Source organism: Malaclemys terrapin, chromosome 6 (assembly GCF_027887155.1).
Source record: "Malaclemys terrapin pileata isolate rMalTer1 chromosome 6, rMalTer1.hap1, whole genome shotgun sequence".
NCBI lineage: Eukaryota > Metazoa > Chordata > Testudines > Emydidae > Malaclemys > Malaclemys terrapin.
Window position 1 is genome coordinate 90,219,729 of NC_071510.1, and position 25,874 is coordinate 90,245,602.

A 25,874-nucleotide genomic window follows, 5' to 3' on the forward strand; every position below is an offset into this window, starting at 1 on the left:
ACCCAAATTTAAAAAAACCTTACAAGCATTGAGAGTGGCAAGAACCAGGGTACAACAAACTGCTTGACGCTGCACGAGTGACTATTGGCTGCATTTATGTGAAAGCATCCAAGTAGCAGCTGATGCAGGCAACATTAGAAACATGTATTCTAGGATCAAGAAAGCCTTGGGTCCTACTTCAAAGAAGACAGCCCCATTGAAATCAACAACAGGGGAAACAATCAATGACTGCACCAAGCAGTTGGATCGATGGGTTGAAAACTACTCTGAACTTTACTCTCATGAAAATATTGTTACGGATGCAGCTGTCAACGCCATCAAAAGCCTGCCTGTATGAACTAGCTGTCAAGGAGCTTAGCCTTGCCATAGATGGCTTCCCTGATGGCAAGGCTGCCGGAAAAGACTGCATACCATAAGAGATCATAAAATGCGTAAAACCTATTGTACTGCAACATCTTCATGAGTTGCTCTGCCTGTACTGGAAAGAAGGCGAAGTACCACAAGAAATGAGAGATGTCAACATATTGTGGCATTTCCCTTCTTAGCATTATGGAAAAAGCCTTTGCCCGAGTTGTCTTGAACAGACTTCAGACTGTTGCAGACAGAATTTATTCTGAATCACAGTGCGGCTTCAGAGCTGAAAGATCTAATAACATGATCTTCTCACTGAGACAACTACACAGTGTATTTTTCCTTTAAACTGTTTACATTAAAAGTTTATACAATTTTTCTCCCTCCTCCTTGTAACAACCTTTTATGTACTTGAAAACTCTTATCAGGTCCTGTCTCAGTCTTCTCTTCTCCAGACTGAAAAAAATTGGGTTTAATCTTCCCTCATAGGTCATGTTTTCTAGACCTTTAATTGTTTTTGTTGCTCTTCTCTGGACTTTCTCCAATTTGTCCAGATCTTTCATGAAATGTGGCACCCAGAACTGGACACAATACTCCAGCTGATGCCGTATCAGCATGGAGTAGAAAGGAAGAATCACTTCTTGTGTCTTGCTTACAACACTCCTGTTAATACGTCCCCGAATGTTTGCTGCCTTTTTTTTTTTTTTTTTTGCAAGTGTTACACTGTTGAGTAATATTTAGTTTGACCCACAATGACTCCCAGATCTCTTTCTGCAGTAATCTGTCCTGGGCAGTCATTTCCCATTTTGTACATGTGCAATTGACTGTTCCTTCCTAAGTGAAGTACTTTGCATTTGTCCTATTGAATTTGATCCATTCAGCCGTCACTTTTAGATGAGGTGGTTCAGAAACAGGAGACACCAATGGGACAGACGATCTTGCTCTGGAGCGGGCCAAAGAATGGGTCTTCAAAGACCAAGGAGCATTTCAGGGATTCCCAGGAGGCCACTGGACAAATGGGCATGGCATAGGTGGCCAAAAGACCCCAAGCCAAGAGCCCCAGTCCTGCCAGGGGGAACAGTGTTAATCCCAGTACCAACGGTAATCTGAGGATGGTCTTTGGCGCCTATTGGGTGGCAATGAACTGGACGATGACCCCAATATGGAACTCAAGGAGTCCCAGAGATTCTCTGTTGACAGAGTGGGAGTCAGCGCCGATGGACCAAATACATCATCGGACTCATCTGAATCTCAAAACAGGGACAGCATCAGTGTCAAAGAGGAATAGGGAATCTGCACTGGCAGTACTGAGCAAGACACTCCCACCTGGTACCAGAGGAGGCATCAGCACTGAGGCCAAGATCAGTACCTGCTGCCATGGCAATGATGGTGCCAAAAGGCACACCCGCACCAAGGGGGTCTTCAGTGCCAGACCCAGTGTCGGGCTCAATTCCACAGCAGGGATACCAGTGGTGTGAATTGCAGTGCAGATGAACCTGGCAGCTCTGCAACACAGCCAAAAGTTACTAAGAGCCTTAGAAACTACAGCACCAGAAAACTCCTGAAGTAGTGGAAAGACAGGGACTAAGAGGTAAAGCGGCCTGATACACCACCAGTGTGGAGATAGTCGGCACTGGTGCTGGCATCATTTGTACTGGACTCTAAGGATGTCCATGGCTGGAACTGGAATCGATGGTATGGGCTCTCACTGATCTCGGCCCGGTACCTGGAAGCAGTTAGATGGAGCGTGCCAGAAGGAGTCTGATGCCAGTCAGCACTCCTCTTAGAAGATGAGGAAGAGTCTTCCTAAGCCCTGGAGCAGTCCTGATTATTCTTATGGGATCTCTTCCTCACTGCACCAGAAGAGGGAGAATGATTCCTTTTCCTCTTAGGGGAAACAGCAGGGTCTGAATGTGGAGCAGCATCACCTCTTAGTTCTGAAGGCGACTGCCAATCAGAAAAGGGCCTCAGTGCCCAAGTGGGCTTCATGGCCTGCTCCAGAAGGTGTTGCTTCAGCCATAAGTCCCTCGCCACCTAAGTCCTCTTTTGAACGACTTATATATGGCACACCATTCTTTAATGTGCCCATCGCCAAGACAAAAGCACCTCGTGGGGATCATTTTTGGGGGTGGTCCGTCTCCCCCATGACAGACAATGCTTGAACCCTGGTAAAGACAACACACAGCTACTATAAACAACACTATGATAACACTAAACTAAACCTAAGGTACTACTAACTATTACCTAGAGCAGTGGTTCTCAACTTATTTATCATTGTGGGCTGCAGATGCAGCTCTCTATCCTATGTGGGCTGCATCCATACAATATATATACACTACCTGTATGGCCTTGAGGCTGTCACATACAGCGCAGCTGTGGGCTGACTGGGCCACAAGTGGGCTGTGGGTTGAGAACCACTGATCTAGAGGAAATAACCCTCAGAAAACAGACTAAAAATGTGAGGTGAAAACACTATACCAAGCTCTATCTCCATCCATGAAGAAGGAAGTGAAGGGGTTCGAGGCAGTGCTGCCCTCATATGGCCAGGGAGAAGCTAGGGCCACGATTGCAACCCTTATGGATACTGCTAGGCAAAATTCTCTGGCTTCAGTGCGCCGGGTGTGCATGCACACCAATATGAAAAACACACCTGCATCTAAGAAAAATAATACAGAAAAGGCAAGCAAAAAAAAAAAGTGAAAAAAAGTGTTCAATAAATATCTGTTCTGAATTTGAAAAAAGCCAGATGTAGCCATATATGAGGATGAAACACTTTCTACTCCAATAGTAATTCAGGGGGATATTAAAAATAGCAGCTACTAAACTTAGATATTTTTAAAATCAGCAGGTTTACATTACTAGCATCCCACAGTTTTAAAACAGCTGGCCAAGGAGTTCACTAGACCATTAATGCTAATTTTCAATACCTCTCAGAACACTAGGGGAAAAAAGCTAATATTCTCCCAGTATTTAAAAAGGGTAAGTGGGACGACCGCGCCTGTCAGACTGACACTGATTCCAAGAAAATAATGGAACAGCTGATACAGTACTCAGTTAATGAACACTTCAAGGAAGGTGATATAATTAGAGTCCCCCATGTTGACAGGCATTATCCCAGGACAAAATGATTCTGAAAAGGTCCTGGGGATAGGGGTTAGGGTTAGGGTCATGGTGAATAATCAAGTGAACATAAGTCTCCAGAACAATGCTGTGGGGACTGATGATCCTTGGGAAAATGAGGAACCTTGAGCGGAGTAGGGCAGTTGTATATTACATCTATCTGGCACTTGTGTGACCGCTATTGGAATACTGTGTCAATTCAAGAAGGGTATTGATAAAATGGAGTGGGCTCCACGAGGATGATTAAAGGACTTGAAAATATGCCTTGTATCAATAGATACAAGGAGCTCAGCCTGTTTAGTTTAACAAAGAAAAGGTTAAGAGGTGACTTGATCAGAGTCTAAGTACCTACATGGGAAGCACAACTTTGATAACAGGCTCTTCAATCAAGCAGACAAAAGTATAGCAAGATCCAATGACTGAAAGCTGAAGCTAGACAAATTCAGACTAGAAATAAGGCGCACATTTTTAATAGTGAGGTAATTAATCATATAGCAATTTAAGGGTTGAGGTGAATTCTCCATCACTGGAGATTTTTCAATCAAGACTGTTTTTTTTTTCTGAAAGATATGCTCTAGTTCAAACAGGAATTAATTCAGGGAAATTCTATAATCTGTTTTACGAAGGTCAGACCAGATAATCTCAGTGGTCCCTTCTGACCTTATATTCTATGTTATTTACCTGTAAAACCATCTTACTGCTAATCAAGTATTCAGAATATTAAACATTATAAAATTTATCTCAAACATTTTTACTGTATATTTACTTAATAAATTTGTGTATATATAATTAGCACCCTGATATGACTAGAGCATCTCTTACAGAGAAGTTAGGTTCTACACATTTATATTGTAGTGAAACACTGCAACTGCAAATTAGTAGGCATCTTTCAGTCTTGAGAGACTATGGGTATGGGGCCCTGAAAGGTGAAGAATTTACTCAGTTTTATGGCACCTGCGGATGTGGCTGAAGAGACCCACTCGAGAGAGACAATCGCTGCCGAATCTGTTACATTTAAAGATATTTCAACCCTTTAGGCTCTGCCTTATGTGAGTTCTTTTCTCCTCTTCTAAGCTGGACTGCTTCCTCTTGTAACTCCGGAGTCCTTTGTTTAGCTCTTGTCTCCAAAGGCTGCGGTCTTGAGTGTGATCTTCCCAGTTGTCCACATCCATGTCCATTTCTTGAGGTCTCACTTGCACACATCCTTGAAATGTAATTTTAGTTGCCTTATACTGAGATAACTACAAGAGAAATGCAGAGAACAAAAAAAGCCTCTTTACATAGCCTTTGTTGATCTCACAAAGGCTTTTGACCTTGTCAGTAGAAGTGGATTATTTGCGCTTCTAGAAAAGATTGGATGTCCCCCCAAAGCTCTTAAGCATGAGTTGATCTTTCCACGAAAACATGTACAACACAGTTCAATACAGATTTTTAATGTCCCTACTTATACAGCCCAAAATGCCGTTAGCCTTCTTGGCAACAAGGGCACACTGTTGACTCATATCTAGCTTCTCGTTCACTGTAACCCGTAGGTCCTTTTCTGCAGAACTGCTGCCTAGCCATTCGGTCCCTAGTCTGTAGCAGTGCATGGGATTCTTCCGTCTTAAGTGCAGGACTCTGCACTTGTCCTTGTTGAACCTCATCAGGTTTCTTTTGGCTCAATCCTCTAATTTGCCTATGTCCCTCTATATCCTATCCCTACCCTCCAGTGTATCTACCACTCCTCCCAGTTTAGTGTCATCTGCAAACTTGTTGAGTGTGCAGTCCATGCCATCCTCCAGATCATTGATTCTTCAAGTGGTTGCACATGTGCATTCCACTCTTGGCTGTGCTTGCGCACTACTCATACTTGCCAGAAAATTTTCCTTTAGTGATGGTTGCTGGAGCTGCTCATCTGTGGACTGGTCTCTTGTATTTTATTGTAAATAGTTTAGTGGTAATAAGGTTATTAGTGTTAGTTAGGTTTTTAACCCACCTGAGAGTTTTGGTCAATTCCCGGTGCTGAGGGATGCCTTGGTCACTGGGCTTCAAACCCTGTGTTTCCTGCAATAAGTGTATGTCTGTGAGCAACTTGAATGCAAGTTGCTTGAAGTTCCTTGAGGAAGCTCTTATTGGGGAGCATGGCCAAATTTGCAGAAACTTTAAGCCTTCCATAAAGAGAGACCGTGAAACAGGCTAAAGTTTCTACTCATTGAGGTGACCTTGAAACTTCCATCTGAGCCAAGTCGGTCAGATTTGGCACTGAATGCCTTGCGTTGGTAAGGAGTGCGTCTCCTACTGTGCCTGAATCCTGACACAATTCACCATCCCCAGTGCTGAAGATGGCCTGCTGAAAATCTGCTAGGTACGGGGTTACAAATAGTGTGTGGTCTAAGTCTAAGCACTCCTCTGCTTTGGTATCACAGAAGACTGCACTGTTGACTCCGGCGTGGAAGCATTTTCCATCAAATCCGGAGCTAGAAGGAACTCCTTCCACATCTGTGGCACTGTACTGATACTCTCTCGGTACTGACCATGCCAGAGGCGTTTGTGGCTGCTAGTGACCTCCTGACCCTGTTGGTGCCGATAGAAGAGTTAATGCTATTGGATACAGGTGAAACAGCAGGATTGCTACAGTGCTTGGTACCGTGCCAGCCTCGTGTATCCCAATGTCTCACCCGTTGGTATTGTCAAAGGGAAAACTCATGATGCTTGCTTCTCTGCAGGCCTCTCCACCTTGGGATTGATTGCTGGCACCATCTGGATCTGAGCCCCTGTGGTCAGTGGAAGGAGAATCTTTTTCCAAATTGGAGGGTGGGTCCTACGTTTCCCACCCTCAGAGCCACTCTTGTTACCTCTTCTCCAGACACTTCTACGCTTCCATGGATCCTGTCACAGGAATACCATCAAATGGTTGACCAGGTGGTCACTGGGCACCTTCACTTGTTCAGTGGCCTTTTTGGAATCAGTGGGGCTTTCTCCCTGTTTCCTGTTTTTGTGGCCTTAGAAAGGTGTGTGGCACCTACCCTCCGGGCGGAACCTGTTCCTGACTCTGGTACTGAGCCTGGCACCAGACATCAAGAGCCAGCTCAACAGTACCTTGCAAATCGAGAAATGGAGGAAGAGCATCCACAACCAGTGCTGGCCTCCTCTTCCTTCTCCCCTGATGAGGCAGTCATTAAAGAGGGTTGCCTTCGGTCTGGGCATACAGGTGGAAGAAGTAAAAGAATCCTCTTATAGCTTGGTCAGTATTTTAGACACTGCAGGTCCTTCCAAAGTGGCCCTTCCCCTCAGTGAGGCCATTATGGATCCAGTTAAGGGGCTGTGGCAGACCCCTGCATCCCTTACTCCCACTTCAGAAAGGGCCAAGTGCAAATATTACATACCCGCCCAAGATTATGCGTTCCTTTTCTCCCAACACTCCTGGGGTCCCTGGTAATATCTGCTGCCAATGAAAGGAAAGGGTGGGGACATCAGGGCACAACCCGAAATCAAAAGACTCAAAAAAATGTGAAGACATGCTGTCAGAAGATGGTAGGCAGGAGTTCTCCTTGCTAGTGGATGAGGGAGAATTGGTGGCGAGAGCTGTGCTGCAAGCTGCTCTGGATGCAGCTGGGTTGGCTGCCAGATCCATTGCTTCAGCAGTGACCATGCATAGGAGCTCCTGGTTGCAGTCCTCTGGGCTCCCACAGGAGGTCCAACAGACTTTCAGGATCTGCCCTTTGAGGGATTCTAATTTTTTTTCGCAGCTAAGTTCCATGGGTTAAAGGACTCAAGGGTAGCACTGAAGTCCCTTGGGTTGTGCACCCTAGCCCTGCCAGGAAGCACTTCAGGCCTCAACATCCCCTCCAGTATTTTGCTCTGGCTGTCCGACTGGACCTTCAGAGAAAAGAGTAGAGGTTATAGGTGTAGGCCACCCAGTCCTTCTACCTTTGCATCAATGCCTTCCCCACCTACACATCCAGGGGGTTCTAAGAAGCCATTTTGATGGAATGCTTGAGGACATAGTGTCAGTTCCCAGAATGCCAGACCCCTTTTACTTTGTTTGCAAACCATCTTTCCCATTTCTTCAGTAGTTGGTCCCGTATCACCATGGATCCTTGGGTGTTGAGCACTGCAGAAGTGAGATACAGCCTCCAGTTTATTTCTACTCCTCCTCTGTGTGCGGCTCCCCTCCCCTTTTGGGACACCTCTCATGAAGAACTTCTGGTCCAGAAGGTTCAATATCTCCTTCAAGTGGAAGCCATAGAAGAAGTTCACCAGAATTGAAGAGGGAAGGGTTTCTACTCCCATTATTTTCTAATCCCAAAAGCAAAGGGAGGCCGGAGTCCTCTCTTAGACCTGCATCAGCTGAACAACTATCTCAAAAGATAGTTTTGCATGGTCATTCTGGGATCCATTGTTCCGTCTCTGGAGACTGGTACACCACCCTTCATTTAAGAGACGCCTACTTTCATGTGTCAATATACCAAGGGCACAGAAGGTTCATCAGGTTCATAGTGAAGCACTCACATTTCGAGTTAATGGTGGTTCTGTTTGTCCAGTCTGCAGCTCCTTGGATGTTCACAAAATGTATGGCCCTGGTGGCATCATACCTGAGGAGACAAGGAGTGCAGGTCTACCCTTGGACAATTGGCTAGTCGGGGGCCCATCCAAAGCTCAGGCTACATTCAGTGTTTGACTCATTCAGTCAACATTCAAGGCCCTAGACCTGTTGATCAATGCAGACGAGTCTACCCTGTGACAGGTTCACAGAGACCCCCTTGGGACTGTCACCTGATGTGCTGAGACTATCTCTGAACCCGTTTTCCCTGCCAGCTTGGGACTTCAGATCCCTGTCTTTTTGAGCCAGATACGCTAATCTGCAGTACAGATCCAGGGTCTGACCCATGCCCCCGGAGCTGCAGACTTAACTGAAAATGGCTTAGCAAGTGTTCCTGTCTCTAGCACCCAGACACCCAGCTCCCAATGGGATCCAAACCCCCAAATAAATCGGTTTTACTCTGTATAAAGCTTATACAGGGTAAACTCATAAACTGTCTGCCCTCTATAACACTGATAGATATGCACAGCTGTTTGCTCCCTCAGGTATTAATTAATTACTCTGGGTTAATTAATAAGCTAAAAGTGATTTTATTAAGTTATAAAAAATAGGATTTAAGTGGTTTCAAGTAATAACAGACAGAACAAAGTAAGTTACCAAACAAAATAGAACAAAACACGCAAGTCTAAGCCTAACACATTAAGAAACTGATTACAGATAAAATCTGACCTCAGAGATGATCCAATAAGCTTCTTTCACAGACTGGACTCCTTCCTAGTCTGGGCCCAATCCTTTCCCCGGTACAGTTCTTGTTAGCTTCAGCTCAGATGGTAACTAGGGGATTTCTCATGACTGGAACCTCTTGTTCTGTTCCACCCCCTTATATAGCTTTGGCACAAGGCAGGAATCTTTTGTCTCTCTGGGTCCACACCCCTCCTAACTGGAAAAGCACCAGGTTTAAGATGGATTCCAGTACCAGATGACATGGTCACATGTCCTGTGAGACCCCAAGCTTTCATTCTTCCTGGCCTGACTCACAGGAAGGCTTGCAAGTAAACAGAGCCATTTACAACCAATTATCCTAGTTGTTGGAAGTCATCAAGATTCCAAACCACCATAAATGGCCCACACTTTGCATAATTACAATAGGACCTCAGAGTTATATTTCATATTTCTAGTTTCAGATATAAGAATGATACATTTATACAAATAGGATGACCGCACTCAGTAGATTATAAGCTTTTGTAATGATAATTTACAAGAGACCTTTTGCATGAAGCATATTCCAGTTACATTATATTCACACTCATTAGCATATTTTCCTAAAATCATATGGAGTGCAACGTCACATACCCTTTGCCCAGTACAGAGGATGGAGTTTTTAGGGATTGTGTTTGTCTCTTCCCAGGCCAGAGCATTTCTCCCAGAGTCTGAATTCCAATTTATTCAATCTCTAGTGACAGACCTCAAGTTTCATGTAATCACAACAGCCCAAAATGGTATGAGGCTCCTAGGGCACTTGGCTCTTATGTAGTACAACATGCAAGGCTGCACCTCAGGCCCCTCCAGATGTGGCTGGATTCAGTGTACTTGCCAAGCCATCTTCATTGGGCAACTGTAATCACAATACTATTGAGTTCTGATTTTGCTGAATTGGGACTGGATCCTCAATCATTTGTGCAGGCGTTCTCTTCCTGAACCCTCAATGACTCTGGTGTCAGATGAGTCTGCTCTAGGGTGGAGAGCCCACCGGGGGCCCCTCCAGATTGTGGGTCTTTGGTCCTTGTGGGAGCTCTCTTTTCATATCAATGTCATAGAACTCAGGGCTATTCATCTTGCCTGTCAGGTTTTTCTACCTCATAACAGAGGGGAAAACCCATTTGTTCTTACATGCAATATCACAGCTATGTTTTACCTCTGTAGGCAGGGAGGAGCTCACTCATCCCTCCTTTGTTGAAGCAGTTCACCTGTAGGAATTTTTGCATAGCCCATTCAATCAACCTCAAGGCCTCTTACTTTCCACAGCTGCAGAATGAGCTAGCAGATCACCTGAGCAGGTCATTTTCTAGTCACCACAAATAGTCTTTTTGCCTGGATGTAGCAAGATTAATTTTCCAGCAGTGGGTGACTCCCCAGATTGATCTATTTGCAAACAACTTTCTGCTCCCTGCAAGGCCACAGTCCAGGCTCAATCACAGATACCTTCCTGCTACCCTGGACAGAAAAGCGATGCTTTCCTCCTGATCCCACTCCTACAGAGTGCTATTAAAGATCAAGTAGGATCATGCCTGGTTTATATTAATAGCCCCAGCACTGGTTCCTCCACTCTACTTGACTTTCCAGTGACATCTCCAATCTCATTCCCATTGCACCTGGATCTGATCTCCCAAGATTGTGGTTGGCTACTCCACCTGAACCTGCAATCCCTTCACCTAATGGCCTAGAAGCTCCATTGCTAAATTCCAGAGAACAGTCTTGCTCGGAGCAAGTTTCCCAGGTCTTACTAAGAATTAGAAACCCCTCCAACAGGACGCTTCCTTGTCAAAATGGAAGTGGTTCTCTATCTGGGCTTGTCAAATCAGCATCTTGTTGATGCATTCGTCCATCCAACGTATACTGACTGTTGCACCTAAAACATCAAGGCTTAGCAGTTTCCTCTGCCAAGGTTCATCTGGCAGCAATATCAGCTTTCCACCTTCGTATGTTTTTTCTAATGGTATCAGATTCCTTAAAGGTCTGTAAAGGTTGTACCTTCAGTTAATGGAGCCCGTTCCTCCATAGGACTTGAACTTGGTCTGGACTTATGAGACCACCATATGAGCCTTTAGCAGCATGCTCCTTACTACACCTTTCCTGGAAGGTGGTTTTCCTAATTGCTATCACATCTGCCAGAAGAGTCTCCGAACTGCATGCCCTCACTTCTGAACCATAGTATACGATCTTTTTTTAAAAGATAAGGTGTACTCATACCATCATCTTGAGTTTTTCCTCTGATTGTTTAAAATTTGAAACTACTTTAATCAGTTTACTTACCCGTTTTTTAATGTAAACAACACACAAATAGGGATGAGCAGTGGCTACACGCTTTGGATGTTAAACACTGGTGTTCTACTTAGGATCAAACTGTTTTGGTGATCCATCAAACTGTTCATGGCTATAGTGGATAGAATGAAAAGCCTTCCAATCTCCTCACTGAGAATTTAGTCATAAGTGACTTTCTGTATCAGCGCTTGTTATGATCTGCCAAATGTTTCACCAGTAGACAAGCTGACTACTCACTCCACAAGATCGCACACATCCTCAACAGCATTCCTAGCGCAGATCCCTTTCCAGGACATTTGTGAAGCAGCATCCTGGTCATCGGTGCACACTTTCTTCTCCTATTATACCACTACCCAGTACTCTAGAGATGATGCCAAATTTGGTGGAGCTGTACTACAATCTGTGGACTCCAATCCCTCCTCCTATATTATTTCTTGGGAATCACCAAGAGTGGAATGCACATGTGCAATCATGCAAAGAAAGAATAGTTGCTAATCTTTCATAACTGTTTGAGATGTGTTGCACATGTCCATTCCACAACTTGCCCTCCTCTACATTGAGTTTCCAGAACAGAGGCTCTCAGGGTCAGCTGGGCCCTTTATACTAACGACACTGGTGTGCAGCAGCAGCAACAGAGGGTGCTCGAATCACCCCTATGGGTACCACTGAGGGAAAAAATTCTGGCAACTTTGCATGGGGTGCGCGCACACCCAAGAATGGAATGGACATGTGCAACACACCTGAAAGAAAAACAGTTAAAAAGATTAGTAAACCTTTTTTCCTTGTGGGCCTCCAGTGTTCTCTTGACTGGATCCTGGGGTTCAAGAACCAGATGCATTGTTGGCGCAGCAAATTGCTGCTTTGTCCTCTCTGGGTGACTGTACCAGGCTGCTCCTCTCCCTCTGTGTCCCAGGACTTCAAAGCATATCAGGTTCTCCTTAGGTGTATGGCTGCTACCATAGGCAGCTAGGCTGAATTTCTACAGGAGAATACAGAGAAACTACTGGATATTTTCCAACCATTGGCTCCAGGGAGGGTAGCCCTTCCACTCAGTGCGGCTCTTTTGGTGCATGAAAAGGCTCTCTGGAATTCTACTACTTTGTTGCCTCCCAGAAAAGGGTACTTCATTCCTGTGCAGGGTTTGGAGGGTATCTATTCCCACCCAACAACCCCTAGCTCTCTTGTGGTAACTGCAACAATTGACAGGGTGCAACAGAAGGTATACATCTATGCCTAAGGACAAGAATCCAAAAGAATGGATGTGATAGGAAGGAAGATTTATTATACTTCTCTGCAGATGTGCATTGCGAACAAGCAGGTGTTGCTCTCTAAGTATGACTTTTTAATTGGGCGTCTATAAGTTAGCAGGCAAGTTGCAAGAAAGCCTCTGGGGAAGAATTTAAGGTGTTCTTTGCTGAAGGTTGTATGGTAGCCAATACTTTGTTAGTCAGCGTTATAAGAGGCCGATGCCTTGTCCAGAGCTATGGCATCAGCGGTGACCTATGGGTGGAGGGTGGGGGATGGTTGTAAAATATGGTCATTTAACCCAATGTGCAGCAGACCATTGAGAACTTACCTTTTGATGGTCAGGTTTTGTTTTCAAAAAATACCGAGACCCTGCACTCTTTTAAGGATGCCCAAGCTACTTCATGTTCCTTGGGAGTTTATACTCCAGCTGTATAGACACTGCTATAACAGTCAGCAGCAACAGCACCACTACTGCTTGCAGCGTTTCTTCAGGCAGTCCTCCTGTCCTCTAGGGCAGAGGGACTACCCCAAAAGGGGGCATAGATCACAGAGGCAAAGGCCCTCTGGTTCCAAATTTAGCCAGTTGGCTCATCCTTTGCATTTTGAAAAACAACAGTTACATTACAATTATATTATAATATAGATAATAAATAAGGCTAAGATTTTGTCACTGATACTTTTTAGTAAAAAGTCACGGCCAGGTCACGGGCAATAAAGAAAAATTAATGGAAGTCTGTGACTTGTCCATGATTTTTACTAAAAATATCTATGACAAAATGGGGAGCTCAGCGAAGGGGTCCGCAGTGGCTAGGGAGCTGCGGGGGTCGCTTGGAGCTCCTGGGGCCCCCACCACCTGTGGCGGCCAGGAGCTGCGGGGTCCCCCTGCCACCGCAGGCTGAAGTCATAGTGGTTGCTGGAAGTCACAGATTCTGTGACTTCCGCGACCTCCCTGAAAAAATCGTAGCCCTAATAATGAACCATTTTTTGTTGACAGTTCCACTATTTTCCTCTAGTAATGGACCAGTACTATTGTTCATTCACATAGTACATTGTTAGGATTCTCCTGTTCCTAATTCACTTCTTCTCATTGTCCTTTACTGTGCTGGCCATAGACTTCTCCTTGTGTCCTTTTGCTTCCCTTATCAATTCCTATATTCAGTACTATCAACGCGTGTGTGTGTGTTTTGATAGCTGCCTTCGCTTCCCCTTTAAGCCAGGTTGAATTTTTTTTCTTTAAACTTTTTATTTTAGCCTTCTTTCTCAATTATGATTTTTGGTCATTTAGTACAACAGTCTTAAACAATTTCCAATTAGAATTTAAACCAAAAAATATGAATGATTTCTCCCAGCTACTTGGCTCATAATTGTTTTCAGCTTTGTGAAATTGACCTTTTTAAAGCACCAAGTATATCTATTATTAGTTTGCTCTTGATTATTTTTGGACATAACTAATGTGATCAAGTCATGTTGCTCGTACCTATATTACCACTAATTTTTAGTTCTGATATCAATTGCTCTTTATTCATCAAGATGATGTCTAATATAGAATTCCCCTGTGTTGGATGCCACACGTTTTGAGTTAGGAAAGTATCATCTGTAATATTTAGAAATTCCAAGGATGTGTTGTACTGGCAGTCTGAGATTTGTTATATATATTGCTCTGATTGAAGTCCCCCATGATAACTGGTTAAGGAACTGGTCTTCCTATTTTCTAGTGCAGTGTTTCCCAACCAGTGTCCTTCAGCATGCTGGTGTGCCGTGGAATTTTGGAAAAGGCACAGGTGGGGTGGGGGGGAATTCTAATTAAAATAATTAGTGTCAAAACCAGACTACACTTTGTGTTGTTGCTCTTTGGGTGTACTTGAGCGAGGCAGACGCTACATCACACTATGCTCAAATGACCTTGTTGTTTGTGGGGTATCATGTGGGAGCCATGTTTTCTTATCAACCGTTAAGCTACTTTGGTGAATTTTGAATTGAAGACGCAAAGCAGGACCAACACCAACTAAATCATCCCACCCAGGGCTTTGTCAAGCTGGGCCTTAAAAACCTCTAAGGATGGAGATTCCACCACCTCCCTAGGTAACCCATTCCAGTTCTTCACCACCCTCCTAGTGAAAAAGTTTTTCCTGATATCCAACCTAAACCTCCCTCACTGCAACTTGAGACCATTACTCCTTGTTCTGTCATTTGGTACCTCTGAGAAGAGTCTAGATGCATCCTCTTTGGAACCCCCCTTCAGGTAGTTGAAGGCTGCTATCAAATCCCCCCTCACTCTTCTCTTCTGCAGACTAAATAACTCCAGTTCCCTCAATCTCTCCTCGTAAGTCATGTGCCCCAGCCCCCTGATCATTTTCGTTACTCTCCACTGGACTCTTTCCAATTTGTCAACATCCCTTCTGTAGTGGGGGGGACCAAAACTGGACGCAATACTCCAGATGTGGCCTCACCAGTGCCGAATAGAGGGGAATAATCACTTCCCTCGATCTGCTGGCAATGCTCCCACTAACGCAGCCCAATATGCTATTGGCCTTCTTGGCAACAAGGGCACACTGCTGACTCATATCCAGCTTCTTGTCCACTGTAATCCCCAGGTCCTTTTCTGCAGAACTGCTGTTTAGCCAGTCGGTCCCCAGCCTGTAGCGGTGCATGGGATTCTTCCTTCCTAAGTGCAGGACTCTGCACTTGTCCTTGTTGAACCTCATCAGATTTCTTTTGGCCCAATTCTTCAATTTGTCTAGGTCACTCTGGACCCTATCCTTACCCTCCAGTGTATCTACCTCTCCCCCCAGCTTAGTGTCATCTGCGAACTTGCTGAGGGTGCAGTTAATCCCATCATCCAGATCATTAATAAAGATGTTGAACAAAACTGGCCCCAGGACCAACCCCTGGGGCACTCTGCTTGATACCGGCTGCCAACTAGACATCGAGCCATTGATCACTACTTATTAAGCCCAACAATCTAGCCAACTTTCTATCCACCTTATAGTCCATTCATCCAATCCATACTTCTTTAACTTGCTGGCAAGAATACTGTTGGCGACCGTATCAAAAGCTTTTCTACAGTAAAGATATATCACGTCCACCGCTTTCCCCATATCCACAGAGCCAGTTATCTCATCATAGAAGGCAATCAGGTTGGTCAGGTATGACTTGCCCTTAGTGAATCTGTGTTGACTGTTCCTGATCACCTTCCTCTCCTCCAAGTGCTTCAAAATAGATTCCTTGAGGACCTGCTCCATGATTTTGCCAGGGACTGAAGTGAGGCTGACAGGTTTGTAGTTCCCCGGGTTCTCTTTCTTCCCTTTTTAAAATATGGGCACTATATTTGCCTTTTTCCAGTCATCCGGGACCTCCCCTGATCGCCACAACTTTTCAAAGATAATGGCCAATTGCTCTGCAATCATATCAGCCAACTCCCTCAGCACCCTTGGATGCCTTAGATCTGGACCCATGGACTTGTGCATGATACAGTGCTGGAAACAAGCTGCTTGGTTGCTGAACTTGTAGTGAAGCCAGACAAACTTTGACTTTATGCGGAGACATAAATTTTATCAGTATGCAAAGAAATGGTGAGAGTAATGTTAAGTGCAAATTCAGTCAATGAGATCGCAAAAGTTCCACTTTCAGATAATGCGATATGTCGCCACATTGTTGATATGTCAGCTGATATTGAGACTGTGCTCTAACAAAAAAACAAATCAAGGGAAAAATTTGCATTGCAGAGTGATGGATCAACAGATATCAGTGGTCATGCTCAACTCTTGGCTAACATCAAGTGCATTGATGTTGATAGTATAAGAGAATTTTTTATTCTGTAAACAACTGCCAGGTACATGACGGGAGAGGAAACTTCAGGATGACAGTGGCCTACCTTGAGGAGGGAGAACTACGCTAGAAAAATTGTCTTAGTGTTTGCACAGATGGGGCTGCCTCCATGACTGGCAAAGTGAAGGGGTTTTCAAGCAAGGTCAATGAACAAAACTAGATGTGCTGGTGGCCCACTGTTTCCTGTATCATGAAGCTGTTGTGGGCCAAAACACTGCTAGAAGAACTTTCTTCAATGCTAGATGGAGCAGTAAAGATAATGAACTTAATAAAATCACGGTCTTTTTAAAATGTTGCCTTTTGAGCAGAAAATCAGAGTTTACTTTTGTACACAGAAATCCACTGGTTTTCCCATGAATCCACATGTACAGACTTGGTCTCTGATGTGGCATGGTGTGCAAAACTTGCTTATTTGGTTGATGTATTCCACCACCACGTGAGCAGAAAAATGCAACGTAGAAATGAGAATCTTCTCTCCTGCATGAATAAACTGCATGGGTTTAGATCTAAGATAGCCCTCTGGTGGAAAATGTAGCTAAAGTCACAGTAGAAATGTTCCCCCCACAAACATGGCAGATCCTACTTGGGAGTATTTTGGTCAATGTAATTTCTGAACATCTGAAAGGTCTGGAAGAAAAATTCAGGTCCTATTTTTCTTCAGCCTATACAAAAGATTTGGACTGGATCTTGGAGTTCCTTTGCAATGGAAAGTGCTAAGAATCTTACAAAAATGGCTCGAGCAACTTGCCAAATTAAGGATGGACTGCACTTTAACATAAAGTTTGGTGACATGTCTTTGGACTCATTCTGGTTGATGGTGGCAGATCAATACCCAGTAATCTCACACCATGCTATCTCCATTCTGTTGCTGTTTTCAACAATGTACCTGCTTAAGTTTTTTAAACCTGCCTTGCATCAAAAACAAAGAGAGCGTCTGAGATTGGTGGAGCAAGAGCTCCAAGTTGCATTGTTCACATTTCCTGCCAGGATTCAATGACTCTGTGCATCAAGGCAAGCTCAAATTTCTCATTAAAAGTAAGTTTTCTTTTAATAATTTTAGCACGCCCCACACACATTTTATTGAAGTGTACCTTAGACTGGAAAAGGTTGGGAAACACTGCTATAGTGTGATCTGGTGGTCTGTAGCAGACACCAACTACTACCCCATCTTCTGCTTTATCTGTTAGGATATTGATCCTTAAGTGTTTTTGATCATTTTCTTCTAAGTTGCCAATGACTTGGAAACAGGTAATGCCTTTTTGTACAAAGTGCCAGTCCACGTTTGCCCACTCCATGTTTCAATCTTGTGTGGAAACATGGTTTTCTAGATTAATTCAGAAAACTCTTTAAAGATAATTTCAAATCAGTAAAAACTAGGAAGCCAATTTATGGTTGACTATTCATTAGAGTGAAGTTTTAATCCTTGAGGATACGACTATAACTGAAATCTACTGGCAGGTAAAATTTTGTTCTTTTTAATTTGAAAAAACAAACAAAAACTTTTACTTTGTTTTGCATTTTTTCGTTAGATGGCCCCACTTCCTGTTTGAGGATTTATAATATAGAAGCTGGATCCTCTTTCTTCAGGAAAAGGGGATGGGCAGACTAGAAAAATGTGTCCAACTGAAGCCAAAATGTCTTTCTCTCCTGCCTCAGCTAGGAGGGGATCCAGACTCCATAGAAGCTGGCAGGGACTCATTTTGTTAGGAACTTAGGTTTGGCTTTGGCAGTGACTGGTAGGTGGGAAGGAGAACCAGAGAAATCCAGAGCTAGATTCTCCTATAAAATGCAGCAACAGATGAGAGATTCCTTTCAATATCAGTTGACTGTGCAGTTCTGAACTCCATCCCCCACTCTCCAGCCAAACAGGATCTGGCTGCTATGCATACTTGCCTACTGTGGGAAATGGAAAAGCTTGGAATTTTCATTTTGGCTGTTTCCTGAAACATTGTCTTATATGTTCCTTTCTGACATCTGACCAGAAAAATTAACATAATTGTTTTAAACCTGGAAAATTCTCTATTTTCTTACTTTACTCCCGAAGCAGTGAGGCTCAAGAACTATCAACTTTTCTCCCTGACTAAAAAGGATCTAATGTTCTCTTCTGTTCATTGCTGCAGCACTGGATGTCCTGAGATTTTGAAGGGAGGCCTGAGAAATGGCACAAAAGCCTGTGGTTAGGCAGGTATGCTGCTTTATGTCTGCATCTAGGAAGGTTAGCCACATAGTGTGTGAGAGTGGAAAACATGGAGTAAAATATTTATATTTTATTTGCTGGAAGAGTCCTCAGTTGTTGTCCCATTGAGAGAGAGAGAGAGAGATGCATCTAGTCATTTTTTTAGTTCACCGTTACCTAGACTGTCAATCTTAACTTCAGTTTTCTAGGTTTTGTTGGTATAACAGCCTCTAACAATTTTAAAACATTTTTGCATCTAAGCTAACACAGTACCAAATGGTTACATTAGACCTCTATTGCTCTATCTACAAAAACAAACAAACAAAAACATGAAATACAGAAACAGAAGAAACAGGAAGTTGGGGGTGTATCTCACTCTCTTCATCCTGAAAGAATGGGCAGTCATAAACTGTAACCTGATGTTATAGACCTCCTAGTGCTATACTGAAAATACGTTGTCTATTACATCTGAAGTGAGAGTAGTCAAAACTTCTCCTACAGCATTGACAGTATTCAGTTTATCTATATTTACAATAACCTGAACTGTCTCTCTTAAAACTACTTTTCACATGTTTTAATTTTTTTAACATAAAAATGAATATCTAGGTCTTGGTTTTACTAGGATCCTGTGGACATGTATTATTCACTTTTCTTTTTTTCCCCTCCCTCCATTCAGATGCAGAGTTTGCAAGGTGGTACAGAAGCCATAGCCCATTTGGACCAGTTGGAAGCTGATTATTATGATCTACAGCTTCAGTTGTATGAAGTGCAGTTTGAGATTTTGAAGTATGAAGAGCTGCTGCTGACCGCACAACTTGAAAGCATCAAAAGACTAGTGTCAGGTGCAGTACACATTTTATGTGCATAATCTTGGTTACCTAAGACAGTACTAGTACTAGAACTGTAAAACTTAGAATCAACAATTTTAGCATTCTTTAAATAAGTAAAGATTTAGGACTTTGAACATAAGTACAATGAAAATCAGTTAGAATCTGCATCCGGGAGAAGGAGGTAAATTTTTAAATCTTTATGTATTGCTTTATCTCCTTAACTTCAGTTGGAATCACATACCTAATGTCTTATGCAATATTTGGAAAAATTAGGGCTAGAAAGGAAGGAATTATTTTCTAAATGTTCTTGTGTACTGCAGGTTTGGCTAACTTACAGGAGTTGTTGCTCTCAAAATTTCTGAAATAAGTGTTTAAGTGTAAGCAAGTGGCTGTCAAGGAGGCGTCATGCAAATCAGAATCTTTCTAGCTGAGCTTTTGATACGTTTTGAAGCATTTATGTTGCCCATGTATCAGAGTTTAGATCAGGGACACGCAAGCTGTGGCCCCTAGACCTGATGTAGCTCACAAATCATTTAAAACCAACTCATAGAGATGGTGCAGGGAAATTTAGTGTGTTTGGGTCCAGCCTGGTTTCCTGGGTTTTCTTATGCTTATACTTTTACTCAAAAGCCAGCTTTCAATGCTGGCTCAGTGCTAAAGGACTTGTGCAGGAAGTGTTCATCAGAAAAGTCACTCTAGAGCAGAAATTTTCAAATGTGCTCATATTGTGAGTTACATCTTGAGAGACAGCACCTCATGGCACCTTTTCCCCCATTTACAGTAGTGTGGACTGCCTCTTCTCACATGTGTGAGCCTATAACATCCTTATGGCAATTACTGTAATTGAGCCCATAGAGATTTATACATTTTTAGCTGTCTTTTAATGAAATTTAGCAGTCAGCCTAGCCAGCTCTCTGTAGGCTGTGAGTAAGTGCTCAATAGAAAACTCTTTGTTCACAGACTGATTTAGGATATGATTCTAGTTTTGATCCTGATGTCACTGCACAGTTTACTTTCATGCAGCCAGAAGAGAACCTATCTAGTAAGGGAGACAAAGGAGGAAGAAGTACTTAAATCAGTTTTCTTTGAATTAATATTAGCAAAACTATGTTATGTTGACTTTTATGTCTGGAAGGTTCACTGAGTAATTTGAAGGACCTCTGAGTTGGGGTACAGTGTCACCAGTACTTAAATTCAGTTTGGGTATTGTGATTATTCCACTATTACCAACTTTTCTACCAAAAGAATAGTGGACCTGCTGTAAAAGTAGTATACATCACTTTTTGGTCATGGTACACTTAAGCAAACTTTCAGATGATTACTGAATCAAAAAAATTCTTCATAGCTCACTGCTTAAGTTTTAAAAAATATTCGTTTTTCACAATATTACACTTTTATATTAAGCCTTTATCCAAAAAAGCTTAAAGGGTTTGACAGACTTTATTGAACTCAACAGTCTGTGTTTGGAGTTAGTGTTTTTAAATAATGTACAGCAATACTACACACAAGTTAGGACAGAATACTGAAAGAATACTGGTTCAGTTGAAATTATGGGGGAGTTTTAGTTAGGCAGAATGAAACTACCTATTTGGAATTTATCCAGCAGAACTAGAGCAGTTACTCTTGTGAAAAATACCTTGTGATTTTTAAATAATCACATGTGGTCACGACCATCCTGCATCTCCTCTGAAACATGGCATCTCTCAAAGTACAGTGGCCTCTAACACACACGATTTACTACTGACTCAGAGAGAAAAGTGCTACACCTCTACCCTGATATAACGCGACCCGATATAACATGAATTCGGATATAACCCGGTAAAGCAGCACTCCGGGGGGGCGGGGCTGTGCACTCCGGCGGATCAAAGCAAGTTCGATATAACGCGGTTTCACCTATAACGTGGTAAGATTTTTTGGCTCCCGAGGACAGCGTTATATCGGGATAGAGGTGTATTTATTGAATCATCAATCCTACTTCCTTTAAAGTACAGTTATGGTCAGAAAAGTAGCATTTTTCTTATGCAACAGTTCTGTACTATGTAGATTTTAGTAACCATTGTAAGCTGGAACTACTTTTTACTCCTGGTAGCTACATTCACTCTGTAGTGCCATGAGAAGGCAGTTGGATTCTGTTCTGATTTCTGCTGCAGAATTGGCAGAATTGACTAAATTCTGCTGAGAATCTTCTTTTGATAATGCTAAAGCCAGAAAAAAACACAACTTTACTTCAAAATCCTAGTTTGAATGTCCAGGTTGGTAGTTAAGGAGGGGAAAAAACATTGTTTTACTTGTAAATGGAACACGGTTTCTCTGGTAGCTATTGAGACAGTAAACAGGGTATCCCATGATGATGGTTTTTAGAGTTACCAACAGAAGATCTGTACTTGAATTCACATTCTGTAAATTAAGGCTTTTAAAGGGACAACATACCCAAACAGGCCCACTTCATCTCTGATGAGGGATTTGTGGTGGATGGAATGTCATCAACAGATAATGTGAGAGTTGGCTGCTAGCTTAGTATTTTAATTTATCTGGCAAGTCTGAATGTTGTGGGACTAAACAGAAAAGGAATTACTTTAATTTGCATATTTTTCATGTTCCAGGTTATGAGAGGTTCAGTACTTACCAACCTCACAGACATGTTTTAAAGGCCAAAAAGAATAGTTTGTGTTTTTCTGATCAAAGACACAATAGAATTGAAATGTAGACCTGCAAATGTACAAATATTTTAAAGAAAACTCTTGCATGTCCCAGTTTTAGCATTGAAATGCTTGTTAAAGATGGAATTGAGCAGGGTGGATTTGATTTAAATCATGATTTAAATCACTAGTCAGGAAGACTCAATTTAATCATGGATTTCTACATAAAAGTGCATTCTTGTTGGTTGTTATAACCTTCATACACATTCTTCACAACTCAGAGATAGATGTAGGTTTCATTAAGGTACACACTATACATTTTTTAAGTGATTTATTTTGAAAACTTTTCAGATTTGTTTTACAGCTATATCAGAAAATGAATGATTGTTTGGATATATCATTTACCAAAGGTAATTGAAGCAGATATTTCTGAAGTCATTTGGGAGGTGAACTATCTCCAAATCAACAGGTTAATCATTAATATTTGGAGGATTTTCTTGCCATGCTGTATTAGGAGGAGAACATCACCAGGCAGACATTTAAATTGTTTTATTTAACCAAAACAACAACGTTATGTGTTCTGGATTTTTTTCTTCAACAAACATTTAATAAATATTTTAACAAAACAAGCATATGAATTTTTGAATTTAGTTAAACATTCAAGTTTTTCAAAATAAGATTAGTTTTTGTTAAAATTGTTTTTAACTAAAATAGTTAAATGAAATATTAAAAAAAAAATTAAATTGACTGTGTCAGCCAGGTCAACATGAGAAACTTAAAATATTGTAGGGTTACCATACTTAACAAATAAAAAAAGAGGACCCTCCATGGGGTCCTCGCCCTGCCCATTTCCCACCCCAACCCCGCCCTAACTCCGCCCCCTCCTCCCTCCCACTCCCAGCCACGTGGAAAGGGCTGCCCGAGCGCTACCGGCTTCATGGTTTGCCGGGCAGCCCCCAGACCCTGTGCCCCCGGCCGGCGCTTCCCCAGCGCAGCTGGAGCCCGGGAGGGGAAGTGCCCAGCTGGGGGTGCAGGGTCTGGAGGCTGCCCAGCAAACCGTGAAGCCGGTAGCGCTTGGGCTTCGGGCAGCCCCCTTGCCTCCGGACCCTACGCCGCCGGAGCCCGGGAGGGGAAGTGCCCGGCTGGGGGCGCAGGGTCTGGAGGCATGGGGGCTGCCGGAAGCCGGTAGCGCTCAGGCAGCCCGGCTCTTAAACAAAGCCGAAGAGTCAGGGGAGGAGCAGAGCCTCCGGCCACGGTGGCTCTGCTCCTCCCCTGACTCAGAGCCGAGCTGCCCCAGTGCTACCGGCTTCGGGCAGCCCCCATGCCTCCGGACCCTGCGCCCCCGGAGCCCGGGAGGGGAAGTGCCCGGCCGGCGGCTGGGGTCCGGAGGCAAGGGAGCTGCCTGAAGCCCATAGCGCTCGGGCAGCTCGGCTCTTAAACAGAGCCGAAGAGTCAGGGGAGGGGAAGTGCCTGGCCGGCATTTTCCCGGACATGTTCGGCTTTTTGGCAATTCCCCCCGGACGGGGGTTTGAGTGCCGAAAAGCCGGACATGTCCGGGAAAAAACGGACGTATGGTAACCCTAAAATATTGGCTTCTGCAGCTAACTCAGTCATCTTCACCTTCGTTTTCCTGTTTGTTCATAATCTGGAAAAGAAAAACAAGCTTTCCTGCTTTTTTCATGTCCCAAATGATTTCTCAATTCGAAATGATTCATCCAAAGGAAGACAATATTCTTTCTACACTGGCAGAAGAAGTTACTAGTGTTAAAAGTGAGATTATCACTTCAACAGTCTCTGAATCCAAGTGCTTAAGTGACTTCCACCAGTTCACTGGTGTGACTTTCTTTAAAACATCAGCAGCAAACATATATTTCTTGAATGGTTCACCCTTAGCTCTGAAGTTTATTATAGTTGGCATTATGGAGGGATGATTGCTGGATGTCCATGTCATAGCCAGCTCTTCTTCTTCAGTAGTTAAGGTTTGACCCTGGTACTGAGAATTCAGTATTGAGAATATTTGCAAGAAAATGAGCTGGAGATAGTGCTTGTCCCATTTGTATTTTAATGCTTGTAATTTAACTCTGTCATTGCATATTTCTCTCTTTAAGATCTCACTCAGTTCCTTCCAAATTTCAACAGTGTCAGCAATAAAACAGCTATTTCCCTGCATTTTGTTCAAGGCTACAGAAATAGGCTTCAGGGTACTCAGCGTGTGTTCAACATTTCTCTTAAGCCCAATGTTGAGAACTTTGGCTGTGACAGTGCCATCTATTTTTTCACAATTTTGTTCACAAACTGTCATCAGATTAGGCCAGTTCTTGATATAGTGCTCAAAACAGTCCACTACTGAGTTCCATCGCACATCTTGTGGGAGAGTTAGCTTGGTTCTTCCCACTTTTTTCAGAGCAGCTGCTGCAAAGTGGTTGTTACAGAAGTATTTTGCAATTTCAACAATATTAGCCTTTATTTCTGGAACACTGAAGACTTTGGCTAGGTGGTGCATCAAATGAGCACTGTAACCGTATGATATTAGCTTGGGACTCTCTTCTAAATAATTTCTTCTCATTTTGGATACATTTGCAGCATTGTCTGTGACCAAGCTGTGTACTAGACATTTGATTTTTTTAATAGCTTTTACTGCTACTTCTTGTAAGTATTCTGCTGGGTGTGCATTTCCTGATGTATCAATTGTTTCTGTAAGGAAGACATTCCCTTCTGCTGTTGTCACACAGGCACATACAGCAGGATCATTGTGGACATTGCTCCACCCATCATGACTCAGGTTAGCAATTTTACCCTCTAGACCTTTTGCACACTGCTCAGTTTCTCTTTCATACACTTTATCCAGCAATTTGCCTGCAACATCTGCTCTGTTATGAGTCTATGAAACTCCTGGAACCCCGTAAGATTGGGTCCCTAATCCATGAACTATTAGAACTCATTTACAAAACTTTTCTTAAACATTACATGAATATATTGTCTCATTCTATAGAATTCGAATTTATAATCTCTATTCCACGATGAGATATCTTTGAGCTATAACGTATCTTATTTAAAACTATCTTTAGATAGGTTTTTTTCCTCAAAAAGCATTTTACCAAAAAACAAACAAAACAAACCATTTAAAAAAATTTTTTAAATCATTGATTTTTATCCACCCTGTAATTGAGTCTGTCAGTTCATTTGTAAAATCCTGTTTTACGATTCTGCCTCATTTTAGAATGAAACCTGCACACAGATTCTCTCTTTGAAAGCTGCTTAAGAAAATACAGTTTTAGGTAATTCAAACATGACATTTTGCAGTCTGATTTTTCATAAAGTTGGTCCAGTGACATGTATGGCTAAATTTCTTTTGTTGATTTTTTTTTCTCTGAGTGAGTGCTAGGTTCAATGACTAGTGTGGGGGGTTTTGTACATTGTTTTAATTTTAGAGTTATGAAGTTCTGTCCTTAGTTGCTGTTTGTTAGCAGAGGGATATAGTCAGCACCAGGAGGCAGAAGATGCTTCATGCATATAACACAGTAAATGGCTACTGCTTTTAAGATGGGTAGCCTCATAGAAGGGAGGAGGGAAGCCCTTGCCCCAGAAGAATCCTACAGCTGGGTAGGAGGAAGTTAGAGTTGTATGCAACCAGAGTAGCAGCTTTCCTGAGAGGTGGCTGACTGCAGGAGAAATAAGAAGTGTGTTTCTAGGTGCTCAGGGCTGGGCAACTGGCAGTAAGGTCAATGCTAAATGTTCACTGTCCTTCCTGTTTGAGCCACCAGCATTGAACTCCCCTCCTGGTAGCTTCCTTTGATCTGCCTGCAGCAGAGGATATAGAGGGGTTTAGAAGGCCTTTGTGTCTCCCTTACCCAGGCATTCACAGTGAAGGATTCATCACCTTTTATTTATTTATTTTTTTCCCCCTTGATAAGAGATTAGAGGTCAAATGTTAACAATTACACTCATTACAGCATTTGAATTTATTAGTGCGCCACTGTAGGCAAGAGAGACTATAGTGTGAAATACAAATTTAAAAATGATAGGTTGTGATAAAACTTTTGATAATGACATTGTCCTGTTAAGTGTGGTGTCTTCAAGGTAAGCCTAGGAGAGGTACTCACCCTGCCTCCAGTGAG

The 25,874-nt window shown here is 42.8% G+C and overlaps 1 protein-coding gene across 1 annotated transcript in view; it reads left to right on the forward strand.

Annotated features, from left to right (window-relative positions):
* JMY (junction mediating and regulatory protein, p53 cofactor) overlaps positions 1-25,874 on the forward strand; it is a 142,293-nt gene that overhangs the window by 73,413 nt on the left and 43,006 nt on the right. The window contains exon 5 of the mRNA XM_054032014.1: positions 18,964-19,129. Within this exon, the coding sequence (XP_053887989.1) occupies positions 18,964-19,129 (166 nt within the window). The remainder of the gene's footprint in view (positions 1-18,963; positions 19,130-25,874) is intronic.